The sequence below is a fragment of the Rana temporaria genome, chromosome 12 (genome assembly GCF_905171775.1).
Source record: "Rana temporaria chromosome 12, aRanTem1.1, whole genome shotgun sequence".
Taxonomy (NCBI): Eukaryota; Metazoa; Chordata; class Amphibia; order Anura; family Ranidae; genus Rana; species Rana temporaria.
The window spans coordinates 146,280,976-146,301,758 of record NC_053500.1 but is presented as its reverse complement, the minus strand read 5'-3'; the positions used below and the strand labels follow the sequence as shown (position 1 = coordinate 146,301,758).

The 20,783-nt window shown below is 49.1% G+C and overlaps 2 protein-coding genes across 2 annotated transcripts; both read right to left on the bottom strand.

Moving 5' to 3' along the window:
- Positions 1 to 477: 477 nt before the first annotated feature.
- Positions 478 to 4,576, bottom strand: LOC120919115 (E3 ubiquitin/ISG15 ligase TRIM25-like). Its single transcript, XM_040331135.1, has 2 exons — positions 2,395 to 4,576; positions 478 to 2,342 (listed from the first exon to the last, which is right to left on the bottom strand). Exon 1 carries the CDS (start codon positions 4,559 to 4,561, stop codon positions 2,873 to 2,875), a length of 1,689 nt encoding a protein of 562 aa, XP_040187069.1. The 5' UTR covers positions 4,562 to 4,576; the 3' UTR covers positions 478 to 2,342; positions 2,395 to 2,872.
- An 8,831-nt stretch (positions 4,577 to 13,407) lies between these two features.
- LOC120918392 (E3 ubiquitin/ISG15 ligase TRIM25-like) lies at positions 13,408 to 14,913 on the bottom strand. Its single transcript, XM_040329936.1, has one exon. It carries the CDS (start codon positions 14,911 to 14,913, stop codon positions 13,408 to 13,410), a length of 1,506 nt encoding a protein of 501 aa, XP_040185870.1.
- Between the last annotated feature and the right edge of the window lie 5,870 nt (positions 14,914 to 20,783).

Genomic DNA, 20,783 nt, shown 5'->3' with positions numbered 1-20,783 from the left:
ACACCAATGATGGGACACTATTCCTCCCACTGACACCAATGATGGGGCACTATTCCTCCCACTGACACCAATGATGGGACACTATTCCTCCCACTGATACCAATGATGGGACACTATTCCTCCCACTGACACCAATGATGGGACACTATTCCCCCCACTGACACCAATGATGGGACACTAATCCTCCCACTGACACCAATGATGGGGCACTATTGCTCCTGCTGACCACTAACCCCGGAGGCAATGTTTATTCTCACTGATGCTGGGCCGAGACATTTTCTACCCTCACTGGCCACAGTCCGGCCCTCCTAAAGTCTGAAGAACAGTAAACTGGCCCTTTGTGTAAAAAGTTTGGACACCCCCCGTGCCTTAGTCCATGTCTATGGGCCGGAAACTTACTGAGAACAAAACGTTGCCCCCTGTAGGCGGATTTTAATGTAACGGACAGACAGACGGAATGAAACGTCAAACATCTTATAAGCTGATAAATCGTGAAAGTTTATTGTTCTTTTCCGACACATTTTACAACAAAGAATCAAGTATTACAGCAAGAAATCAAAAGAAAGCACGATGGCCCCTTTTAAGTCAAAACTATGGAGCGTATTTATAAAAAAAAAAAAAAAAAAGTTATTTGTCATGTGATACTGCATGTCCAATATGAGCCAAGAACACATTTTAATTGGCTATTTTCTCTCCAGGTCAAATGTTTTTTTTTTTCCATACTAATGGAGTGAATCGGGAAAATACTGCATCATGGCCACTAGGGGGAGCTGACCATTCTAGTAAAAAAAAAATCCGTGGTCACCAGCTCCATCTAGTGGCCCTAAGGTGCTATTTTCCTGATTCACTTCACTATGAAGAAGAATCACATTCAAACTGGAGTGAAAATAGACTGTTAACATTCGTTTTCGGTGCACATTTCACAAAGAACATGCCGTTTCGAAGGATGAATAACTCTGCAATTTTTATTTTATTTTTCATAAATACACCCCCCCCAAAGTCTTTGTGGTAAACATTTTACAGTTATAGTGCAGGAAGGGGGCCTGAATTTGTGGACGGGACACGCACCAGGAAAAAAACGCCCTCTATATTTGTCCTGGTGACCACTGTTGAGATTTTGAGTTGTCACCAAAGCAGGAAAAATGGGGACACTTGATCTGGTGACAACTAAGAGGGAATTTCCCTCAGTTTGAAGAGATTTCCTCTCACTTCCTGTTGTCTCCAGAACAGTAAGTGAGGGGAAATCTCCTCATTGGGACACAGACATAGTGAGACGGTGATGTACTTAAGTGTCATGCCACCCAAAAAAATATTGGCTTTGGGTGGACTGACTCCTCAAGAACTTTTGAGGCTTGGTCCACTAGGCTATAGGCCACCAATGTCAACCTGCAACTGGAATATTGGTTTTGGGTGGACTGTCCCTTTAAGAACTTTTATGTCTTGGGAGACATTTCTCGGTTCACTAATTTATAGGCCACCAATGTCAACCTGTAACTGGAATATTGATTTTGGGCGGACCAAACATATAAGCACCCATGGATCTTAAAAGACAGTCTCCATTTCACTGAACTATAGACACTAAATATTTACAATAAAAAAGTTTTACTTTTCATCAATGAGAGCTTAAGGCCCTTTTCACACTTGACAAGTCGTACCCCATGATTTCCAATGAGTATCATTCATACCTGTGCGACTTTAAAGTAGTTCCTGCACTGCGTTGGCCCGACTTTGATGTGACCTGAGGTCCATAGACCTTAAGATTACACAGGTATTGCTTCAAGTTGCATCAAAATCGCGGCAAATTTCAGGTCGAACAAGTGTGAAAGAAGTCTAAAGCAGCCATCAATCGTTTACCTGGATTTTACAGCTGAGTAGATATGTTCAAGATAAACCCGGATTTCACAGTTTAGCCTAATCTTTTATGTTTTTAGAGCTTTTTCGGGGCTAGATTCAGCACTGAGTCAAACTGGCCACGCACCTTGTCCCGAAATACAAGAGGAAACATGAACTGAGCCAAACTGGCCACGCACCTTGTCCCGAAATCCAAGAGGAAACGTGAACTGAGCCAAACTGGCCACGCACCTTGTCCCGAAATCCAAGAGGAAACGTGAACTGAGTCAAACTGGCCACGCACCTTGTCCCGAAATCCAAGAGGAAACATGAACTGAGTCAAACTGGCCACGCACCTTGTCCCGAAATCCAAGAGGAAACATGAACTGAGCCAAACTGGCCACACACCTTGTCCCGAAATCCAAGAGGAAACATGAACTGAGTCAAACTGGCCACGCACCTTGTCCCGAAATCCAAGAGGAAACGTGAACTGAGTCAAACTGGCCACGCACCTTGTCCCGACGTCCAAGAGGAAACATGAACTGAGCCAATCTAGCCATGCACCTTGTCCCGAAATCCAAGAGGAAACATGAACTGAGTCAAACTGGCCACGCACCTTGTCCCGAAATCCAAGAGGAAACATGAACTGAGTCAAACTGGCCACGCACCTTGTCCCGAAGTCCAAGAGGAAACGTGAACTGAGTCAAACTGGCCACGCACCTTGTCCCGAAGTCCAAGAGGAAACGTGAACTAAGTCAAACTGGCCACGCACCTTGTCCTGAAATCCAAGAGGAAACATGAACTGAGCCAAACTGGCCACGCACCTTGTCCCGAAATCCAAGAGGAAACATGAACTGAGTCAAACTGGCCACGCACCTTGTCCTGACGTCCAAGAGGAAACATGAACTGAGTCAAACTGGCCACGCACCTTGTCCCGAAATCCAAGAGGAAACATCACATCGGTCATAAATTGTGGTCTCCTAAGGCAGTGGGTATTATAAGGTAAAGCTAATTGCTGATATTCATCACAGGATCATGTAACCTAAACCTTCAACCAGGCATTGTTCCATAAAGCAAACACAACGTGCAACGGTTCGGTGAAACTGGCCTTGTAGGTGTGCAAGTGTCTCAGGGGGTTACACATGTCGTAAAAGGACAACTCTCCTCCCTCATAATCCAAGTATATTCCAATGGAGTTGCTTTGGAGTTTAGGCGATAGGCTGATTTCCTTACAATCGTATCTCGCAGAGAGCTGATTACTGCACCACCTCAAACCCCAAGACTTGTCGTTGTTTCCAATATTTGACCGGTCTCCCTTCCTGTCAATACTGGCATAGGCCACGCCTAATCTCCAGTTCCCGATCTTATTAGCTTCCACTTCCCAGAAGTGCCGACCGGAGGGGAACCTTGTAGAACTCAGAACTTTGAAGCTCTGAAATCTTTCTGGCGTTTCTTGGCGGCCTTGAGATTTCTGCGACCACGAGGCGGTTTTCTGATCCCCTGAGATGTGGACGTTGTTGGAAGCTGTGCGGACGTCCAGCGTTATGTCCGACTCCCACATTGTACGGAAATCTTGCCTTGTGTTAGTCATTATATCAGATAAACCTTTGTGTAACATCACTGAGATGATTCCTTCGTCCAGGTCGCCTTCGGCGTCGGCAAGCTTAGCGACGTTCTCGCCATCCTTTTCCACATAAACATCTTCAGGAAGGACCATGTTCTCGGCGTCTAGATCACCGAAGTCTTCTGTGTCCGGGTTTTGTAGGATGGTCACCGGATCGGTCACATTACACAGCTCCTCAATGTGATGCAGCCTCCTGGACAGCTCCACTTTCTTTATCTCCAGCTGCTGGATAAGATGATCGATCGATGATGCGTTTTGCTTCTCCTGTCTGGCGATTTCGTTCAGGACGGTCTTCTTCAGGACGTCCTGCTGCCTCTTGAGATCTTTAGACAAATCGTTGACGGCTCTTTGTAGAGTTTCCACTTTTTTGGGCATTTGCTTCTTTTGTTCGTGCAAACTCTTGACCCTTGTATCGGTCTGGTCTTTGCTTGCCCTGAGTTCTTCCATGATGGCGCACAGTTTCTTCTTCTTCTTCTCGGAGGCTTCGGTCATTAGGTCCACGCGGTGACCCATGTGCTCTCCGTTTAGGCAACAGGACAAGCAAACGCATTCTCCGTCCTTTTTACAGTAATACATGAGTGGTTTCTTGTGGGTGGCACATTTTCTGTTTCCTGGGGCGGCGGTGGGATCGCTTAGGACGTGCTCCTCGGACTTGCTGTGCACCCTCAGGTGGTCGTGGCACAGAGAAGCTTCACACAGCAGACAGGACTTGGCAGCGGGCACAGGAGAATGAATGCAGTAAGAGCAGAAGATCCCAGAATCCTGCCAATCGCACTGGGCGGACGAGACCCGCTCCGCTATGTTCCGTAGAGCCAGGTTCCTGTGCAGGGAAGGGCGCTTGTGAAACCCTTCCCGGCAGTCGGGGCAGGAATACGCGCCGGACTCGGCTTGGGTATCCAGCACTTGGCCAATGCAGAGTTGGCAGAAGTTGTGCCCGCATCTCAGCGTGACGGGGTCGGTGAAAATGCTCAGGCAGATGGAGCAGCTCAGCTCGGCTCTCAGGTCTGCGGACGCCATCCTGGAAAGCAGGAAGAGGAAACCGTGCCGTGATTGGACGGAGTCAGCAGATGGGGCAGGAGCATCCATACTTAACTCTTCGCTACCCATGGATTGTGCAAGATCTGGCCGGCTTCATGGATTGTGCAAATGGCTCAGTGATCTCTGTACAGCGCCGCGGTGTATGTCAGCGCTATATAAATGTATAATAATAATAGTGTGTGACTGTGGGGGGAAGGGGACATTAGAATGTCGGCTCCTCTGGTGCACAGACCGGTGTGACTGGCTCAGTGATCTCTGTACAGCACTGTGGTATATGTCAGAGCAATATAAATCTATAATAATGGTGTGTGAGTGTGACTGGGGGGGGGGGGGGGGGCGACATAAGAGTGTAAGCTCCTCTGTACAGAGACTGATGTGATGTGGGGGAGGGGACATTAGAGTGTAAGCTCCTCTGTACAGAGACTGATGTGATGTGGGGGGGAGGGGACATTAGAGTGTAAGCTCCTCTGTACAGAGACTGATGTGATGTGTGGGGGAGGGGACATTAGAGTGTAAGCTCCTCTGTACAGAGACTGATGTGATGTGTGGGGGAGGGGACATTAGAGTGTAAGCTCCTCTGTACAGAGACTGATGTGACTGTGGGGGGAAGGGGAGATTAGAGTGTAAGCTCCTCTGTACAGAGACTGATGTGATGTGGGGGGGGGAGGGGACATTAGAGTGTAAGCTCCTCTGTACAGAGACTGATGTGACTGTGGGGGGAGGGGACATTAGAGTGTAAGCTCCTCTGTACAGAGACTGATGTGACTGTGGGGGGGAGGGGACATTAGAGTGTAAGCTCCTCTGTACAGAGACTGATGTGACTGTGGGGGGAGGGGACATTAGAGTGTAAGCTCCTCTGTACAGAGACTGATGTGACTGTGGGGGGGAGGGGACATTAGAGTGTAAGCTCCTCTGTACAGAGACTGATGGGGCTGTGGGGGGGAGGGGACATTAGAGTGTAAGCTCCTCTGTACAGAGACTGATGTGACTGTGGGGGGAGGGGACATTAGAGTGTAAGCTCCTCTGTACAGAGACTGATGTGATGTGGGGGGGGAGGGGACATTAGAGTGTAAGCTCCTCTGTACAGAGACTGATGTGACTGTGGGGGAGGGGACATTAGAGTGTAAGCTCCTCTGTACAGAGACTGATGTGATGTGGGGGGGGAGGGGACATTAGAGTGTAAGCTCCTCTGTACAGAGACTGATGTGGGGGGGGGGAGGGGACATTAGAGTGTAAGCTCCTCTGTACAGAGACTGATGTGACTGTGGGGGAGGGGACATTAGAGTGTAAGCTCCTCTGTACAGAGACTAATGTGACTGTGGGGGGAGGGGACATTAGAGTGTAAGCTCCTCTGTACAGAGACTGATGTGACTGTGGGGGGAGGGGACATTAGAGTGTAAGCTCCTCTGTACAGAGACTGATGTGATGTGGGGGGGGGAGGGGACATTAGAGTGTAAGCTCCTCTGTACAGAGACTGATGTGGGGGGGGGAGGGGACATTAGAGTGTAAGCTCCTCTGTACAGAGACTGATGTGACTGTGGGGGAGGGGACATTAGAGTGTAAGCTCCTCTGTACAGAGACTGATGTGACTGTGGGGGGAGGGGACATTAGAGTGTAAGCTCCTCTGTACAGAGACTGATGGGGCTGTGGGGGGAGGGGACATTAGAGTGTAAGCTCCTCTGTACAGAGACTGATGGGGCTGTGGGGGGAGGGGACATTAGAGTGTAAGCTCCTCTGTACAGAGACTGATGTGATGTGTGGGGGAGGGGACATTAGAGTGTAAGCTCCTCTGTACAGAGACTAATGTGACTGTGGGGGGAGGGGACATTAGAGTGTAAGCTCCTCTGTACAGAGACTGATGGGGCTGTGGGGGGAGGGGACATTAGAGTGTAAGCTCCTCTGTACAGAGACTGATGTGACTGTGGGGGGGGAGGGGACATTAGAGTGTAAGCTCCTCTGTACAGAGACTGATGTGATGTGGGGGGGGGAGGGGACATTAGAGTGTAAGCTCCTCTGTACAGAGACTGATGTGACTGTGGGGGAGGGGACATTAGAGTGTAAGCTCCTCTGTACAGAGACTGATGTGATGTGGGGGGGGAGGGGACATTAGAGTGTAAGCTCCTCTGTACAGAGACTGATGTGACTGTGGGGGAGGGGACATTAGAGTGTAAGCTCCTCTGTACAGAGACTGATGTGACTGTGGGGGGGAGGGGACATTAGAGTGTAAGCTCCTCTGTACAGAGACTGATGGGGCTGTGGGGGGAGGGGACATTAGAGTGTAAGCTCCTCTGTACAGAGACTGATGTGACTGTGGGGGGAGGGGACATTAGAGTGTAAGCTCCTCTGTACAGAGACTGATGTGATGTGGGGGGGGAGGGGACATTAGAGTGTAAGCTCCTCTGTACAGAGACTGATGTGACTGTGGGGGAGGGGACATTAGAGTGTAAGCTCCTCTGTACAGAGGCTGATGTGATGTGGGGGGGAGGGGACATTAGAGTGTAAGCTCCTCTGTACAGAGACTGATGTGACTGTGGGGGAGGGGACATTAGAGTGTAAGCTCCTCTGTACAGAGACTAATGTGACTGTGGGGGGAGGGGACATTAGAGTGTAAGCTCCTCTGTACAGAGACTGATGTGACTGTGGGGGGAGGGGACATTAGAGTGTAAGCTCCTCTGTACAGAGACTGATGTGATGTGGGGGGGGGAGGGGACATTAGAGTGTAAGCTCCTCTGTACAGAGACTGATGTGGGGGGGGGGAGGGGACATTAGAGTGTAAGCTCCTCTGTACAGAGACTGATGTGATGTGTGGGGGAGGGGACATTAGAGTGTAAGCTCCTCTGTACAGAGACTGATGTGACTGTGGGGGAGGGGACATTAGAGTGTAAGCTCCTCTGTACAGAGACTAATGTGACTGTGGGGGGAGGGGACATTAGAGTGTAAGCTCCTCTGTACAGAGACTGATGGGGCTGTGGGGGGAGGGGACATTAGAGTGTAAGCTCCTCTGTACAGAGACTGATGTGACTGTGGGGGGGAGGGGACATTAGAGTGTAAGCTCCTCTGTACAGAGACTGATGGGGCTGTGGGGGGAGGGGACATTAGAGTGTAAGCTCCTCTGTACAGAGACTGATGTGACTGTGGGGGGAGGGGACATTAGAGTGTAAGCTCCTCTGTACAGAGACTGATGGGGCTGTGGGGGGGAGGGGACATTAGAGTGTAAGCTCCTCTGTACAGAGACTGATGTGACTGTGGGGGGGGGGGGGAGGGGACATTAGAGTGTAAGCTCCTCTGTACAGAGACTGATGTGACTGTGGGGGGAGGGGACATTAGAGTGTAAGCTCCTCTGTACAGAGACTGATGTGACTGTAGGGGGGAGGGGACATTAGAGTGTAAGCTCCTCTGTACAGAGACTGATGTGATGTGTGGGGGGAGGGGACATTAGAGTGTAAGCTCCTCTGTACAGAGACTGATGTGACTGTGGGGGGAGGGGAGATTACAGTGTAAGCTCCTCTGTACAGAGACCGGTGTGACTGGCTCAGTGATCTCTGTACAGCGCTGCGGTATATGTCAGAGCTATAAAAAGATATAATAATAATAGTGTGTGACTGTGGGGGAGGGGCATTAGAGTGTAAGCTCCTCTGGTGCACAAACCGGTAGGAATGCCAGAGCCATGAATGTATAATAGAAAATAGCTCAACTGATGATGACAGGGTTGCCAACGCCCGTTGGGATTTCGGCGGATTGGGGTGTTGTCACCACAAACAGGAATTCAGGAGCCCAATTCCCATAAACACCCCCAGGTGTGAAGAAATCCTGGATATTCTGCTTTTCACTATATATATATATATATATATACACAAACACCGGCCACTTTATTACGTACGCCTGTTCCATTGCTCGGTAACACAAATCGCTAATCAGCCAATCACACGGCAGAAACTCGATGCATTCAGGCATCTAGACGTGGTGAAGACGACTTGCTGAGGTTCAAACCGAGGATCGGAATGTGGAAGAAAGGGGATCTCGGTGACTTTGAACGTGGTGCGGTTGTTGGTGGCAGACGGACGGGTCTGAGTGTTTCTGGTATTTTCACACGCAATCATCTCTCAGGATTACAGAGAATGGTGGGGAAAGGAGAAAATATCCAGTGAGCGGTGGTTGTGTGGAGGAAAATGCCTTGCTGAGGTCAGAGGAGAATGGGTTCCAGATGATAGAAAGTCAACAGTAACTCAAATAACCCCTCGTTGAACGCACAACACATCCAACCTTGAAGAATTTCTGGTTCTCAAACCATGTAAACGTTGTATATATATATACAGGCCCGGGTTCAGATACGAGATACGCCGTCGTATCTCTGAGTGCGCTCGGTCGTATCTCTGAGTGCGCTCGGTCGTATCTATGCGCCTGATTCAGAGAATCAGTTACGCATAGATTCCCCTAAGATCCGACCGGCGTGTCTTAGGCTGCATATTTACGCTGGCCGCTAGGTGGCGCTTCCGTATAGTTACGCGAGGAATATGCTAATTAGGTATTTACGCAGATTCAGAAACGTACGTCCCGCCGGAGCATTTTTTTTACGTCGTTTACGTTCGGCTTTTTCCGGCGTAAAGTTACCCCTGCTATATGAGGTGGAGCTAATGTTAAGTATGGACGTCGTTCCCGCGCCGAGTTTTGAAAATTTTGCGTAAGTCGTTTGCGAATAGGGCTGTACGTAAGTTACGTTCACGTCTAAAGCAACGACGATTTGCGGCGTAATTTCGAGCGTGCGCACTGGGATTCTTTCACGAACGGCGCATGCGCCGTTCACAAAAAACGTAAAATACGCGGAGTCATCTGAAATTTAAATAAAACACGCCCACAACATCCCCCATTTGAATTAGGCGGCGCTTACGCAGGCCCACATACGTTACGCCGCTGTAACTTAGGGCGCAAGTTCTTTCTGAATACAGAACTTGCGCCCAAATTTACGGCGGCGTAGCATATCTGAGATACGTTACGCCAGCAGAAAGATCCGCTCGTCTTTCTGAATCCGGGCCACATTTTTTATCTTTTGCTTTTAGACCCGTTTTACACTGAGGTGCTTCTAAACTGCCAATAAAACACTGAGCGCTTTTGCAGCACTTTTTTGGCGCTTTTGCAGAGCTTTTCAGGCGCTTTCCATTCATTTCAATGGAGAGGGGCGCTATCGAGGCGCTTTTTTTTTTTTAAGCTCTCCAAAAATTGCTCCAAAGACTCCACTTGCAGAAGTTCTTTCTTCACCTCCCCCGCCCGCGCACCGCCCCGCCCCAGTGTGAAAAGCATCCATTGATATCCCTTTAATATTGATAGAAATATGAGGGCTTCAATTGCTGACCTCCTCCTGAAAATGCCAGAATCCTGGCAGTCTCTGGCTTTATGAGTCATTGACCTGCAACGGGCTTGAAAAGTCTTTAAAAAAACATCTTTGTTTGGGGGGGGGGGGGTCACTGACTCAAAGGCCCAGATTCAGGTATATTTGCGATTTTTTTGCCGAGGCATAGGGCAACGATTTTGCCCTGCGCCCCCGCAAATATTTTGCGCTGCCCTCGATTCACGGAGCAGTAGCTCCGTAAATTGCGAAGGCGCGCAGGCAAAATTGCCCGGCGTAAGCACGCGCAATGTAAATGATCCCGCCGGGGGTGGGAATCATTTAAATTAGGCGCGCTCCCGCGCCGAGCGTAGAGCGCATGCTCCGTCGGGAAACTTTCCCGATGTGCATTGCGGCAAATGACGTCGCAAGGACGTCATTTGCTTCAAAGTGAACGTGAATGGCGTCCAGCGCCATTCACAATTCACTTACGCAAACTACGTAGATTTTAAATATCGCGACGCGGGAACATGGGTATCCTATAGCATTGGCTGCGCCTGCTATTAGGATGTGTAACCTTGTGCGAAACCCGACGTAAGCAAACTACGTAATTTGCGTACGCAGGGCTCGCGCAACATTGTGAATCGGTGTTAGTATGCAATTTGCATACTATACACAGATCACAATGGGAGCGCCCCCTAGCGGCCAACGCAAGAATGCAGCCTAAAATCTGCGTGGCATAAGAGCCTTATGCCACGCAGATTTTAGGCTGCAGTCGGCGTAGCGATGTTCCTGAATCAGGGTTACACAGGCGCAATTGCTTCTTGAATCTGGCCCAAAGTATTTAATTACAGCCAAGTAAGTAGCAATTCCAGAAGGAGAGGTCAAGTCACTACAATTCCCCTTTGGTTGCTGTTATGTTATGGCACACCACCTGGTGAAATAACAATGTGACTAGTCGTCCTGTGATGATGTCCTCATGACTCTCCTCCCTGTATGCCCCGTGCCACCTTGCTGTATACAATCTTGCCCCCCCCCCCCCCCCCCAGTGTAGGGTTGCCACCTTTTCTTCAAGCCAAACCCGAACACTTTCACGGCATGGGGCAATTTATTTATTGCATTTTTTTGCAGTAAACACTAAGGCCGCGATTCAGATACATTGTCGTATCTTTGAGCGGGCGTAGCGCACCTCATATGCGCTACGCCGACGTAACATTGAGAGGCAAGTACTGTATTCAGAAAGCACTTGCTCCCAAAGTTACGTTGGCGTATCGTAAATGGGCCGGCGTAAGCCCGCGTAATTCAAAGTAGCAAGGCAGTGGGCGTGTTGTATTGTAATGAAGCGTGACCCCATGTAAATGCATGGCCGATCGAACGGCGCATGCTCAGAATCACGTCGCAAATACTCCCTAAGATACGTCGGCTCAATGCTTTCGTCGTGAACGTAACTTACGCCCAGCCCCATTCACGTACGACTTACGCAAACGACGTAAAATACGACGCTGTTCCAACGTTTCCGACATCCATACCTTAACATGACTTACCCCTGCTTTATGAGGGGTAAACTTACGCCGGACGTAAGCCTTACGTAAACGGCGTAGCTAAATCCGACGGGCGCAAGTACGTTCGTGAATCGGCGTATCTATGTAATTTGCATATTCAATGCGTAAATCTACGGAAGTGCCCCTTGCGGCCAGCGTAAATATGCACCCAAGATACGACGGCGTAAGGAGACTTACGTCGGTCGTATCTTGCAAAATTCAGGCGTATCTCAGTTCCTGAATAAGCGCATAGATACGACAGCGCACATTTGGACTTACGACGGCGTATCTGGAGATACGCCGTCGTAAGTCCTTTCTGAATCCGGGCCTGAAGGATTATAAAAGACCTGGGGACCTGGGTTGGCCCGTCGCAATTAGTTACGCCGTTTACGTAAGACATACGCCGGCGTAAAGATAAAGCAGGTCTCTAGGTGGCGTAGCCCATGCAAGGTATGGACGTTGAAACAAGCGTATCTTTTTATGTAGTTTACGTAAGTCGTACGTGAATGGGGCTGTGCGTAGGTTACGTTCACGTCACAGGCATTGAGCCGGCGTACCTTTGGGCATAAATACGACGTGATGTTGAGCATGCGCGCACATGCGCCGTTCGTTCGGCCATGCATCTACATGGGGTCACGCTTAATTTAAATACAACACGCCCACGACCTGCCTACTTTGAATTACGCGCCCTTCCACCGGCCGATTTATGCTACGCCGCCGTAACTTAGGACGCTGCTTTGTGAATACAGCACTTGCCTCTCCAAGTAGCGGCGGCGTAGCGTAAATAAGATATGCTACGCCCAGACAACGTAAAGCCGCCCTACGTGAATCTAGGCCAAAGTGTTTAATTATAGCCAAGTAAGTAGCAATTCCAGAAGGAGAGGTCAAGCCACTATAACTCCCCTTTGGTTGCTGTTATGGTATGGCACACCACCTGGTGAAATAACGATGTGCCTGTCCTCATGTCATGACTGATGATGCCCTCATGACTCGCCTCCCTGTATGCCCCGTGCCACCTTGCTGTACAATCTTCTCCCCCCCCCCCCCCCCCCAGTGTAGGGTTGCCACCTTTTCTTCAAGCCAAACCCGAACACCCAGCATAGAGCAATTTTTTTTATTGATTTTTTTTTACAGTAAAGGATTATAAAAGACCTGGGGACACATTTGGGTGCCTCAAGGAGAGTAGTAATGTAGCGCACAGAGCGCGCGCCAGTGGGTGTGGCCAAATTGCTCTTGCTGACATCACCCCACGCCCCACCCTTCAGTGATGCCAAACCTGCCCCCAAACAGCCACCCGCAGCGGCAACAGATTTGCGCATGACTATCTCGGTCACTTGGGTAGCCACAGCATGGTCTGAATAATGTGCCCGGGTTTCAGGTGGACTGAAACCCGGACACATGATTCAAAACCCGAACTGTCCGGGTGAGTCCTGGACAGGTGGCAACCCTACCCCTGTGGCCAGGTCGGGCCTCTTAGTGGACTGCAGCTGACAACCTGAATGCGTTTTGGTTTAACCACATTTTAGTTTTTTATTGTTTAAACTGTACAATCCACAACAGCTCAATTCCCTCTGCAAAGGGTAACAAAAAAACAACAGACAAAAGGTAGCGTGAGACAATTCCAACCATAATGTAACCCCGTTATAATGCCGTACTGTATAGCAAGGATATAGAAAAAGATGTAAAGTCGAATTAAACCCAAAATAAATCAATTTCTTTCTTTTTTTAGGCTTTCTTTCCTTTATTTTCGCCTGGTGATCTGGCCAGTAAGTCTGTTATTTAAAAGAACAAGCTCTTTTGCAGATCTATCAGTTTGTCAGGTGTCCGGTGTCCTCATCGCATTTCCCCCTTCTACCAGGTGTATCCATAACAGTGCCCCCTTCTATCAGGTGTCCCCATCTCAGTTCCCCCTTCTACCAGGTGCCCCCATAACAGTTCCCCCTTCTATCAGGTGTCCCCCATCTCAGTTCCCCCTTCTACCAGGTGCCCCCATAACAGTGCCCCCTTTTAATCGCTCACCTTAATCATGAGGCACTCTGTGATTTGAATACCTAATTCTTGACTCTCACCCAGCCCGTATATACACCAAGCACCAAAAAAAGAGGTTCGGAAAAGGTAACAGAGAAATTGTACAGAAGCCTGACAGGGTCACAAAGCTCGTAGAAGGATATCTGCCCCTCCTCGTAGTCCACATAGACCCCCAGGCTGTTGCAGGATGGTTTCTGGGGCACCGCCAACACCCTCCTGTCATGTATAGCTAAGTACTGATTAAAATACCTACACAGGCCCCAGGACTTGTTGCTATGCCCGATCAGGGAGTGGTAGCCTTTCCTGGTGATGCTGCCATAGGACATGCCAAGTCTCCAGTTGCCCCCTTCTCCAGTCTCCACCTCCCAGTAATGTTTGCCGGAGAGGACGCTCTTGCTCCCCAAGACCTGATCATACTGGAATCTCTCCAGCGTCTTGGTGCGATTCTGGCTGATCTCCGAGGCCGACGCGGTTTTCAAGTCCCCAGATAGACATACGTTATTAGAAGCCGTGTTGATGTCCAGTTCGAAGCCTGGATCCTGCCGGATGTAGAAGTCTTTCTTGGCGCCGGTAATAATCTCCTCTAAACTGGTGTGCAAAGTCACGGAGATCAGGCCCTCGTCTAGATGGCCAACTGTTTTTTGCATCACGCTCATGTTGGATCCATTCTTGCCGAAGTTCTCTTCGCTGGTCTTCCACTCGTGAAGAACGGATAAGGGGTCATTCCTCTTGCAGAGCTCCTCGATGTCATGAATCTTTCTGGACAGCTCGTCCTTTTTTATTTCCAACCGCTGGATGAGATCTGTGACCGAGAGGGAAATCTGCCCTTCTTTCTGGGTAATGTCGCTGAGCACTTTATTCTCCAGGTCGTCCAGTTGTCTCTTGATGTCTCTAAACAGGGCGCTGACCTTCTCTTTTATAAAAGCCAACTTTTCTCGGGTTGTTTTACCAGTCTCTTGGAGAACCTGGACCATGATCTCGTCCTCTGCTATCTTGGAGGCAAGTCGCTTCAGAAGTTCCCCTCCTAATTCTTTCATCTCCTTGGAGGCCTCCTGGACCGGCTTCACCTGGTGGTCGGCGTGTTCCTCGGACTGAACACAGGCATCGCAGATAAACTCGGCATCTTCACAGCAGTAATAGGCAAATACTCTCTTGTGTGCCGGACAAACCACGTTCAGGTCACTTAGAACGTGTTCCTCAGACTTGCTGTGGACATTCAGGTGGTCTTCACACAGAAAAGACTCGCAGAATAGGCAACATTTAACCGCCGGAACCGCAGATTGAATACAAGAATCGCACAGGCTCCCAGGCTCCTCATGCAGCGATTGATCCTTTGATGGGACGGGCCTCTCATGGAACTGTTCTTTGCATTCAGGACAGGTATAAACTGTAGACTCCTCCTGGGTTTCCAGAACACGGTCCAGGCAGAGCCGGCAGAAGCTGTGTCCGCAGGTCAGTGCCACGGGATCGGTGCAAAGGTTCAGACAGATGGAGCAGTTCAGCCCGTGTCTCAGATCAGCGGACGCCATCGTTAGAAATGCAGAGCAGGAGGTGAAAGTGTTCTAGAAATCCAGAAGAGCTTGTTTGACTCTATTCCAAATCAGGGAGAGTCTCGACCTCACCTACAAATTATCATTATTATTTAACCATCTCTAGTCCGGGCTCCTGAAGTGAGACTTTTATCAGTGAGCATCTAACATTGGATCTGTCTGTGTTGCCCCCACGGCTACTACACAGCTTTTTTCATTGTGTTGCCCCCACGGCTACTACACGGCTTTTTTCATTTATGGTCGACAAGTAGGCAAGAGGTTGTCAAACTAATGGCAAAAAAACAAAACGCATTTGGTTGGGAGTAGAGATTTTAATAATTGCATTTCTGCTTCCAAACATGACGCAGTACATTTACTGCGGCGGGGCAGTTTGTGCAGACACAATAACGTACCCGTACATTGGAAGCGATTTTCCGGGTTGGGGGGCATGTGCCCCCCCCCCCTACTCCCCTGTGATTTGACACATCAGGCTTTTGTCAACAGATCCCCGTCAATGATTCAGGGACCTGATGATCTGCTGCGTTGAACTACTCCCCAGAGCTCTGTGTTGACAAACAACACAGGGCTGGACTGGGACAAAAATGTGTCCCTGGACTTCATCCAGACCGGCCCACTTTAATTCAATAAAATGCTGCCCCCCCCCCCTTAAAAAATAAAATAAAATCACGCCCACCAAAAGGCCCCTACATCCATTATTGTATATCGTGAGAGGGTGAGAGAGAGAGGGAATGAAAGAGACGGAGGGAAAGGGGGTGAGAGAGAGAGAGAGGGGGGAATGAGAGAGAGAGAGAGAGGGGGAATGAGAGAGAGAGGGAGGGAAAGGGGGTGAGAGAGAGGGAATGAGAGAGAGGGAGAGAGAGGGAGGGAATGAGAGAGAGGGAGGGAAAGGGGGTGAGAGAGAGAGGGAATGAGAGAGAGGGAGGGAAAGGGGTTGGAGAGAGAGAGGGGGGAATGAGAGAGGGAGGGAATGAGAGAGAGGGAGGGAAAGGGGGTGAGAGAGAGAGAGAATGAGAGAGAGAGAGGGAAAGGGGTGAGAGAGAGAATGAGAGAGTGAGAGGGAAAGAGGGGAGGGAGAGGGAGGGAATGAGAGAGAGGGAGGGAAAGGGGGTGAGAGAGAGAGGGAATGAGAGAGAGGGAGGAAAGGGGGTGAGAGAGAGAGGGAAAGGGGGTGAGAGAGGGAATGAGAGAAAGGGAGGGAAAGGGGTGAGAGAGAGAGAGGGAAAGGGGGTGAAAGAGAGAGGGAATGAGAGAGAGGGAGGGAAAGGGGGTGAGAGAGAGAGAGGGAAAGGGGGTGAGAGAGGGAATGAGAGAAAGGGAGGGAAAGTGGGTGAGAGAGAGAGGGAATGAGAGAGGGAGGGTAAGGGGGTGAGAGGGGAGGGTAAGGGGGTGAGAGGGAGGGTAAGGGGGTGAGAGAGAGGGAGGATAAGGGGGTGAGAGAGAGAGAGGGAAAGGGGGTGAGAGAGAGAGAGGGAAAGGGGGTGAGAGAGAGAGGGAATGAGAGAAAGGGAGGAAAAGGGGGTGAGAGAGAGGGAATGAGAGCAAGGGAGGGAAAGGGGGTGAGAGAGAGGGAGGGAAAGGGGGTGAGAGAGAGGGAGGGAAAGGGGGTGAGAGAGAGGGAGGGAAAGGGGGTGAGAGAGAGGGAGGGAAAGGGGGTGAGAGAGAGGGAATGAGAGAGAGGGAGGGAAAGGGTGAGAGAGAGAGGGGGGGAGTGAGTTTAAAAGAGAGGGGGTGATCGCAGCACCCCTTTCACACTGAGGCGTTTTTCAGGCGCTTTTGGACTATTAAATAGCGCATGTAAAGTGCCTGAAAAACGCCTCCCATGCAGTCCCAGTGTTAAAGCCTGAGTGCTTTCACACTGGGGCTCTGCGCTGGCAGGGCGTTAAAAAAAAGTCCTGCAAGCAGTATCTTTGGGGCGGTGGAGGAGCGATGTATACAGCGCTCCTGCCCATTGAAATGAATGGCCACCGCTGCTGAAGCGCCTGCAAAGCACTTCGGCAGCAGCACTACACGGGCGCATTTAACCTTTAATTCGGCCGCTATCGGGGGTTAAAGTGCCTAAAAGACAGTAAAATCCCACTAAAACAAGCAGCGTTTTACCATCAACGCCTGCCCCAGTGTGAAAGCAGCCTACGAGTCAGGGAGTGAATGAGACAGAGGAGGGGGTCTGAGAGACAGAGGGAGGCTGAAAGGGGGGAACTGAGAGCCATAAGGAGACAGGAGGGGGGGGGGGGGGCTTTTTTACGTTTTAACTGGATGTGTTTTTATAGCAGACAGGGCAGCCATCACAAATTTTGGGGCCCCTTACACAGTTTTAGGCAGGGCCCCCCTGGAGTAGAGAATGGGGGGGGGGGCGATGAAAAAAAAAAACAAGCGCAATCTCTTCTCTTCTGATGCGAGGAAATAATAAGAAGGGGGGGCTGGGGGCCCCTTACAGATGTAATGAAAAAAAAGGGGGACGGGGCCATTGGGCCCCTTACAGGTGTAATGCAAAAAATAAATAAATGAATAAATAAAAAAGGGAAGGGGGCCGGCCGGGCCTGTAAGGGGCCCTGGGGGGGACCATCAGGCCCCTTACAGGTGTAATGCAAAAAAAAAACGTGAGGGGGGCCAGCCGGGCCCTAGTGTCCCCTGGGCCCCTTACAGGTGTAATGCAAAAAATAAAAAAAATAAAAAAATGCGACGGCCCTCTGGCAGGATCTACAGACAGACGTGTTAAATTTCCTGATTGGGCACAGATTGGACCCCCCCTCCCTGATTAGAACGGCCCTCAGCTGTGGAGGTTTCCTGCAATGGAGTCTTATCTGGGAGAGAAGAGATCACACAGGTAAGGAAGGCCAACGGCTTTCATTTTTGGTTCTGTTCGGCCGGCCACACATTATACAATTTTCTTCTATCGATTTCCTTTACATTTACCGAAACCGTATACTAGGAGGTCAAATCTAAACACTTCCAATCTGCATGCAATCAGGCCGGCCCTTGTACTACACCGTTGGAGGTAAATCTAAAGGAAATTGAATAAGAAAATTGTATGGTGTATGGGCCAGCTTAAGACTCGATGCACACTATACAACTTTTGTTGACTGAGATACAATGATTATATTATTATTATTTTTATTTTTTATTTTTTTTAGCTTTACCAAAACCGTGCAGTGCAAAGGGCCCATCTGATTGCATACAAATTGAAAACTCTTAAGGTTTGACCTCCATATATTCTATGGATTTGGTAAATCTGAAGACAAAAATCTGCAGAAATCTATTAGTGAGTAGGGGGGGGAGGGCGCGGTGACCTCGTATTATATGGTTTTGTGAAATCCTGAAGGGGGAAGAATCTACAAAAAATTGTATAGTGTGTATGGCTGCCCATAAATGATACAATTGTTCTTAGAGATTTACCAAAAGCCTTTCTATTTGTATGAAATCAGGAAGGCCCTCCATAGATGAAGGGAAATATAAAGGAAAGTGAATAGGATAAATGTATGGTGTATGGGCAGATCCAAAACCAATTTCTGAATTCACTTGTTATAAGGAGTTTTCTTTGCCTGTGCAGCCCCTCCCCCAACAGGGAGATCGCCCCCCCCCGGGGGAAAACGTGAAGCGAAAATGATGTCAAAATCTGTGTTTTTATTGCAGGTTCTGGGAGTGCCCCCGGATAATTGTGCACAAAGTTAAATGGATATATTCTTGGCTTTTATTATTTGTCTTTTGATTATTTGTGACCGATAAAGATTGATTACATCGTTTTGGGGTGCGGCATGGAGAGTATTTTTGTGTCTTCGAGATCTTCTTCTCCCCAAACCCCCCCCCCCCCCCCCCCCTTTTTTATTTTATTTTATTTTATTTATTTATTTATTGCAATTCTATAACCTGATAATGGAACATTGTATCATACTTCCTGTAATTCTCCTTTCCTGGTGACGGTTCATGGCAGCGTACATGTTGACACCAGTAAGGCAAGACTTACACCTTTTGGGGGGGAGGGGTCCCCCCCACACATAGTTGGTTTACATTATTAACAATAAAAAAAAAAAAATCATAATAATATATAACATTTTATTATGGTTATATTTATATATATAAAAAAAAAGTGTGTGTGTGTATGTGTGTATATATATGTGTATATATATATATATATATATATATGTGTGTATGTATGTATGTATGTATGTGTGTGTGTGTGTGTGTGTGTGTGTATATATATATATATACTTTTTTTTTGGATTGCAAGAGAAAATGCTGACTTCATACATAATCGCAACAAATTGTACATTTACAAAAGTATAAAAATATCCACAGAGGTGTCCAGTATAACAGCGGTCATCAACTCCTGTCCTCAGGACCCACTAACAGGCCGGGTTTTATGTATTACCTTGGGGAGATGCAGACTAGAATATGGCAATCACTGAGCAGCAAATTATCTCACCTGGGATGTATTTCAGTTATCTTGTAAACCTGGCCTGTTAGCGGGCCCATGAGGACGGGGGTTGAAGACCACTGCAATATAACATACAATAACCACACTGATCAACCAAAATCAGTACTGCCATCAGGAATTATGGGGCCCCTTAGGCCTCTTTCACACTGAGCGGATCAGTAATGATCCGCCCCTGTGCACCTCCGCTTGCTCAGCGGGGATCGCTCCGTTGGTCCCCGCTGAGCTGGCGGATGACAGGGCGGTCTCGCACACTGTGCAGGGACCGCCCTGTCTTTTCTCCGCTCCCCCACCGTATGTCCGTGTTCACCCGATCTGATCTGCCAGACGGATGGAAAAGTAGGTTTTTCCTCCGTCACACTTTGGCAGATCGGAGCGGGTCGGATGTCAGCGGGCGTGTCACCGCTGACATCTGCGGCTCGCGGGCATGTCACCGCTGACATCTGCGGCTCCATAGAGGAGCACGGAGCGCACATACAGGTCCGCATAAAAAACTGACAGACGGACCTGAACGGGCGCTCAGTGTGAAAGAGCCCTTACACAGCTTCAGGCATGGGCCCCCCGGAGCAGAGAACGGGGGGGGGGGGGGGGGGTGCTGCCGCCTCAAGCTGAGAAGCGCGGGGGGGGGCTGCTGCTCTGGGGACCTCTGGGCCCCTTACAAAAAAAGGTGTGTGTGTATGTATTGTGTATATATAAAAAAAAGGGGGGTAGCCATCCAGGGGGCTCCAGGCCATTTAATAAAAAGGAAAAGAAATGTATAATATTTTTTTTGCAGCGCCACATCGATTTGCAAAAGTAGTTCCTGCACCACCTTTGCCGATAGTGTGTGTGTGTTTTATATATATATATATTTTATTATAGGTGAGACCTCCATAGACCTCTGTGTATGAAGCCACACAAATGCCTATGAAGTAGCAGCTGAAATCGCGATACTTTCACGTGAAGTGGTGCGATTTCGAAGTGGCATCAACGTGAACCGGGGCGAAGAGCGAGTGTACAGGAAGGAGGACTTCTCTCCGCACCTGAAGTAGTTAAATATTTAATGATTTTATTGGCTGTGAACGATCGCGTGTTTCTCGATTGGCTCCTGAAGATAAATCATTATAACACTGGCTGAGCCGGTCGTCTCCGCCCCGCGGCGTGTCTGGGGTGAATTATTATTTTACCGGTGACGCCGGTTCAGCCGGATGATTGAGTTTTATGTTTATGTATTGACCATCCCCTGTCCTCTCCTGTGAAAATGGCAGAATTTTGGCTTTCATGGGGGGAACTGCGACCTGGAAATTTCCCCGTCCTCTCCAAATGGCGAACGCGTCGCAGGAGAACTGCTTGGGATGTTGTGTTTTGGTGGTTTGTGTCTTTTTTTTAAATGGAGGGTGCAAGAATAAGTTCATCCCCCCCCCCCCCCCCCCCCCCCCCC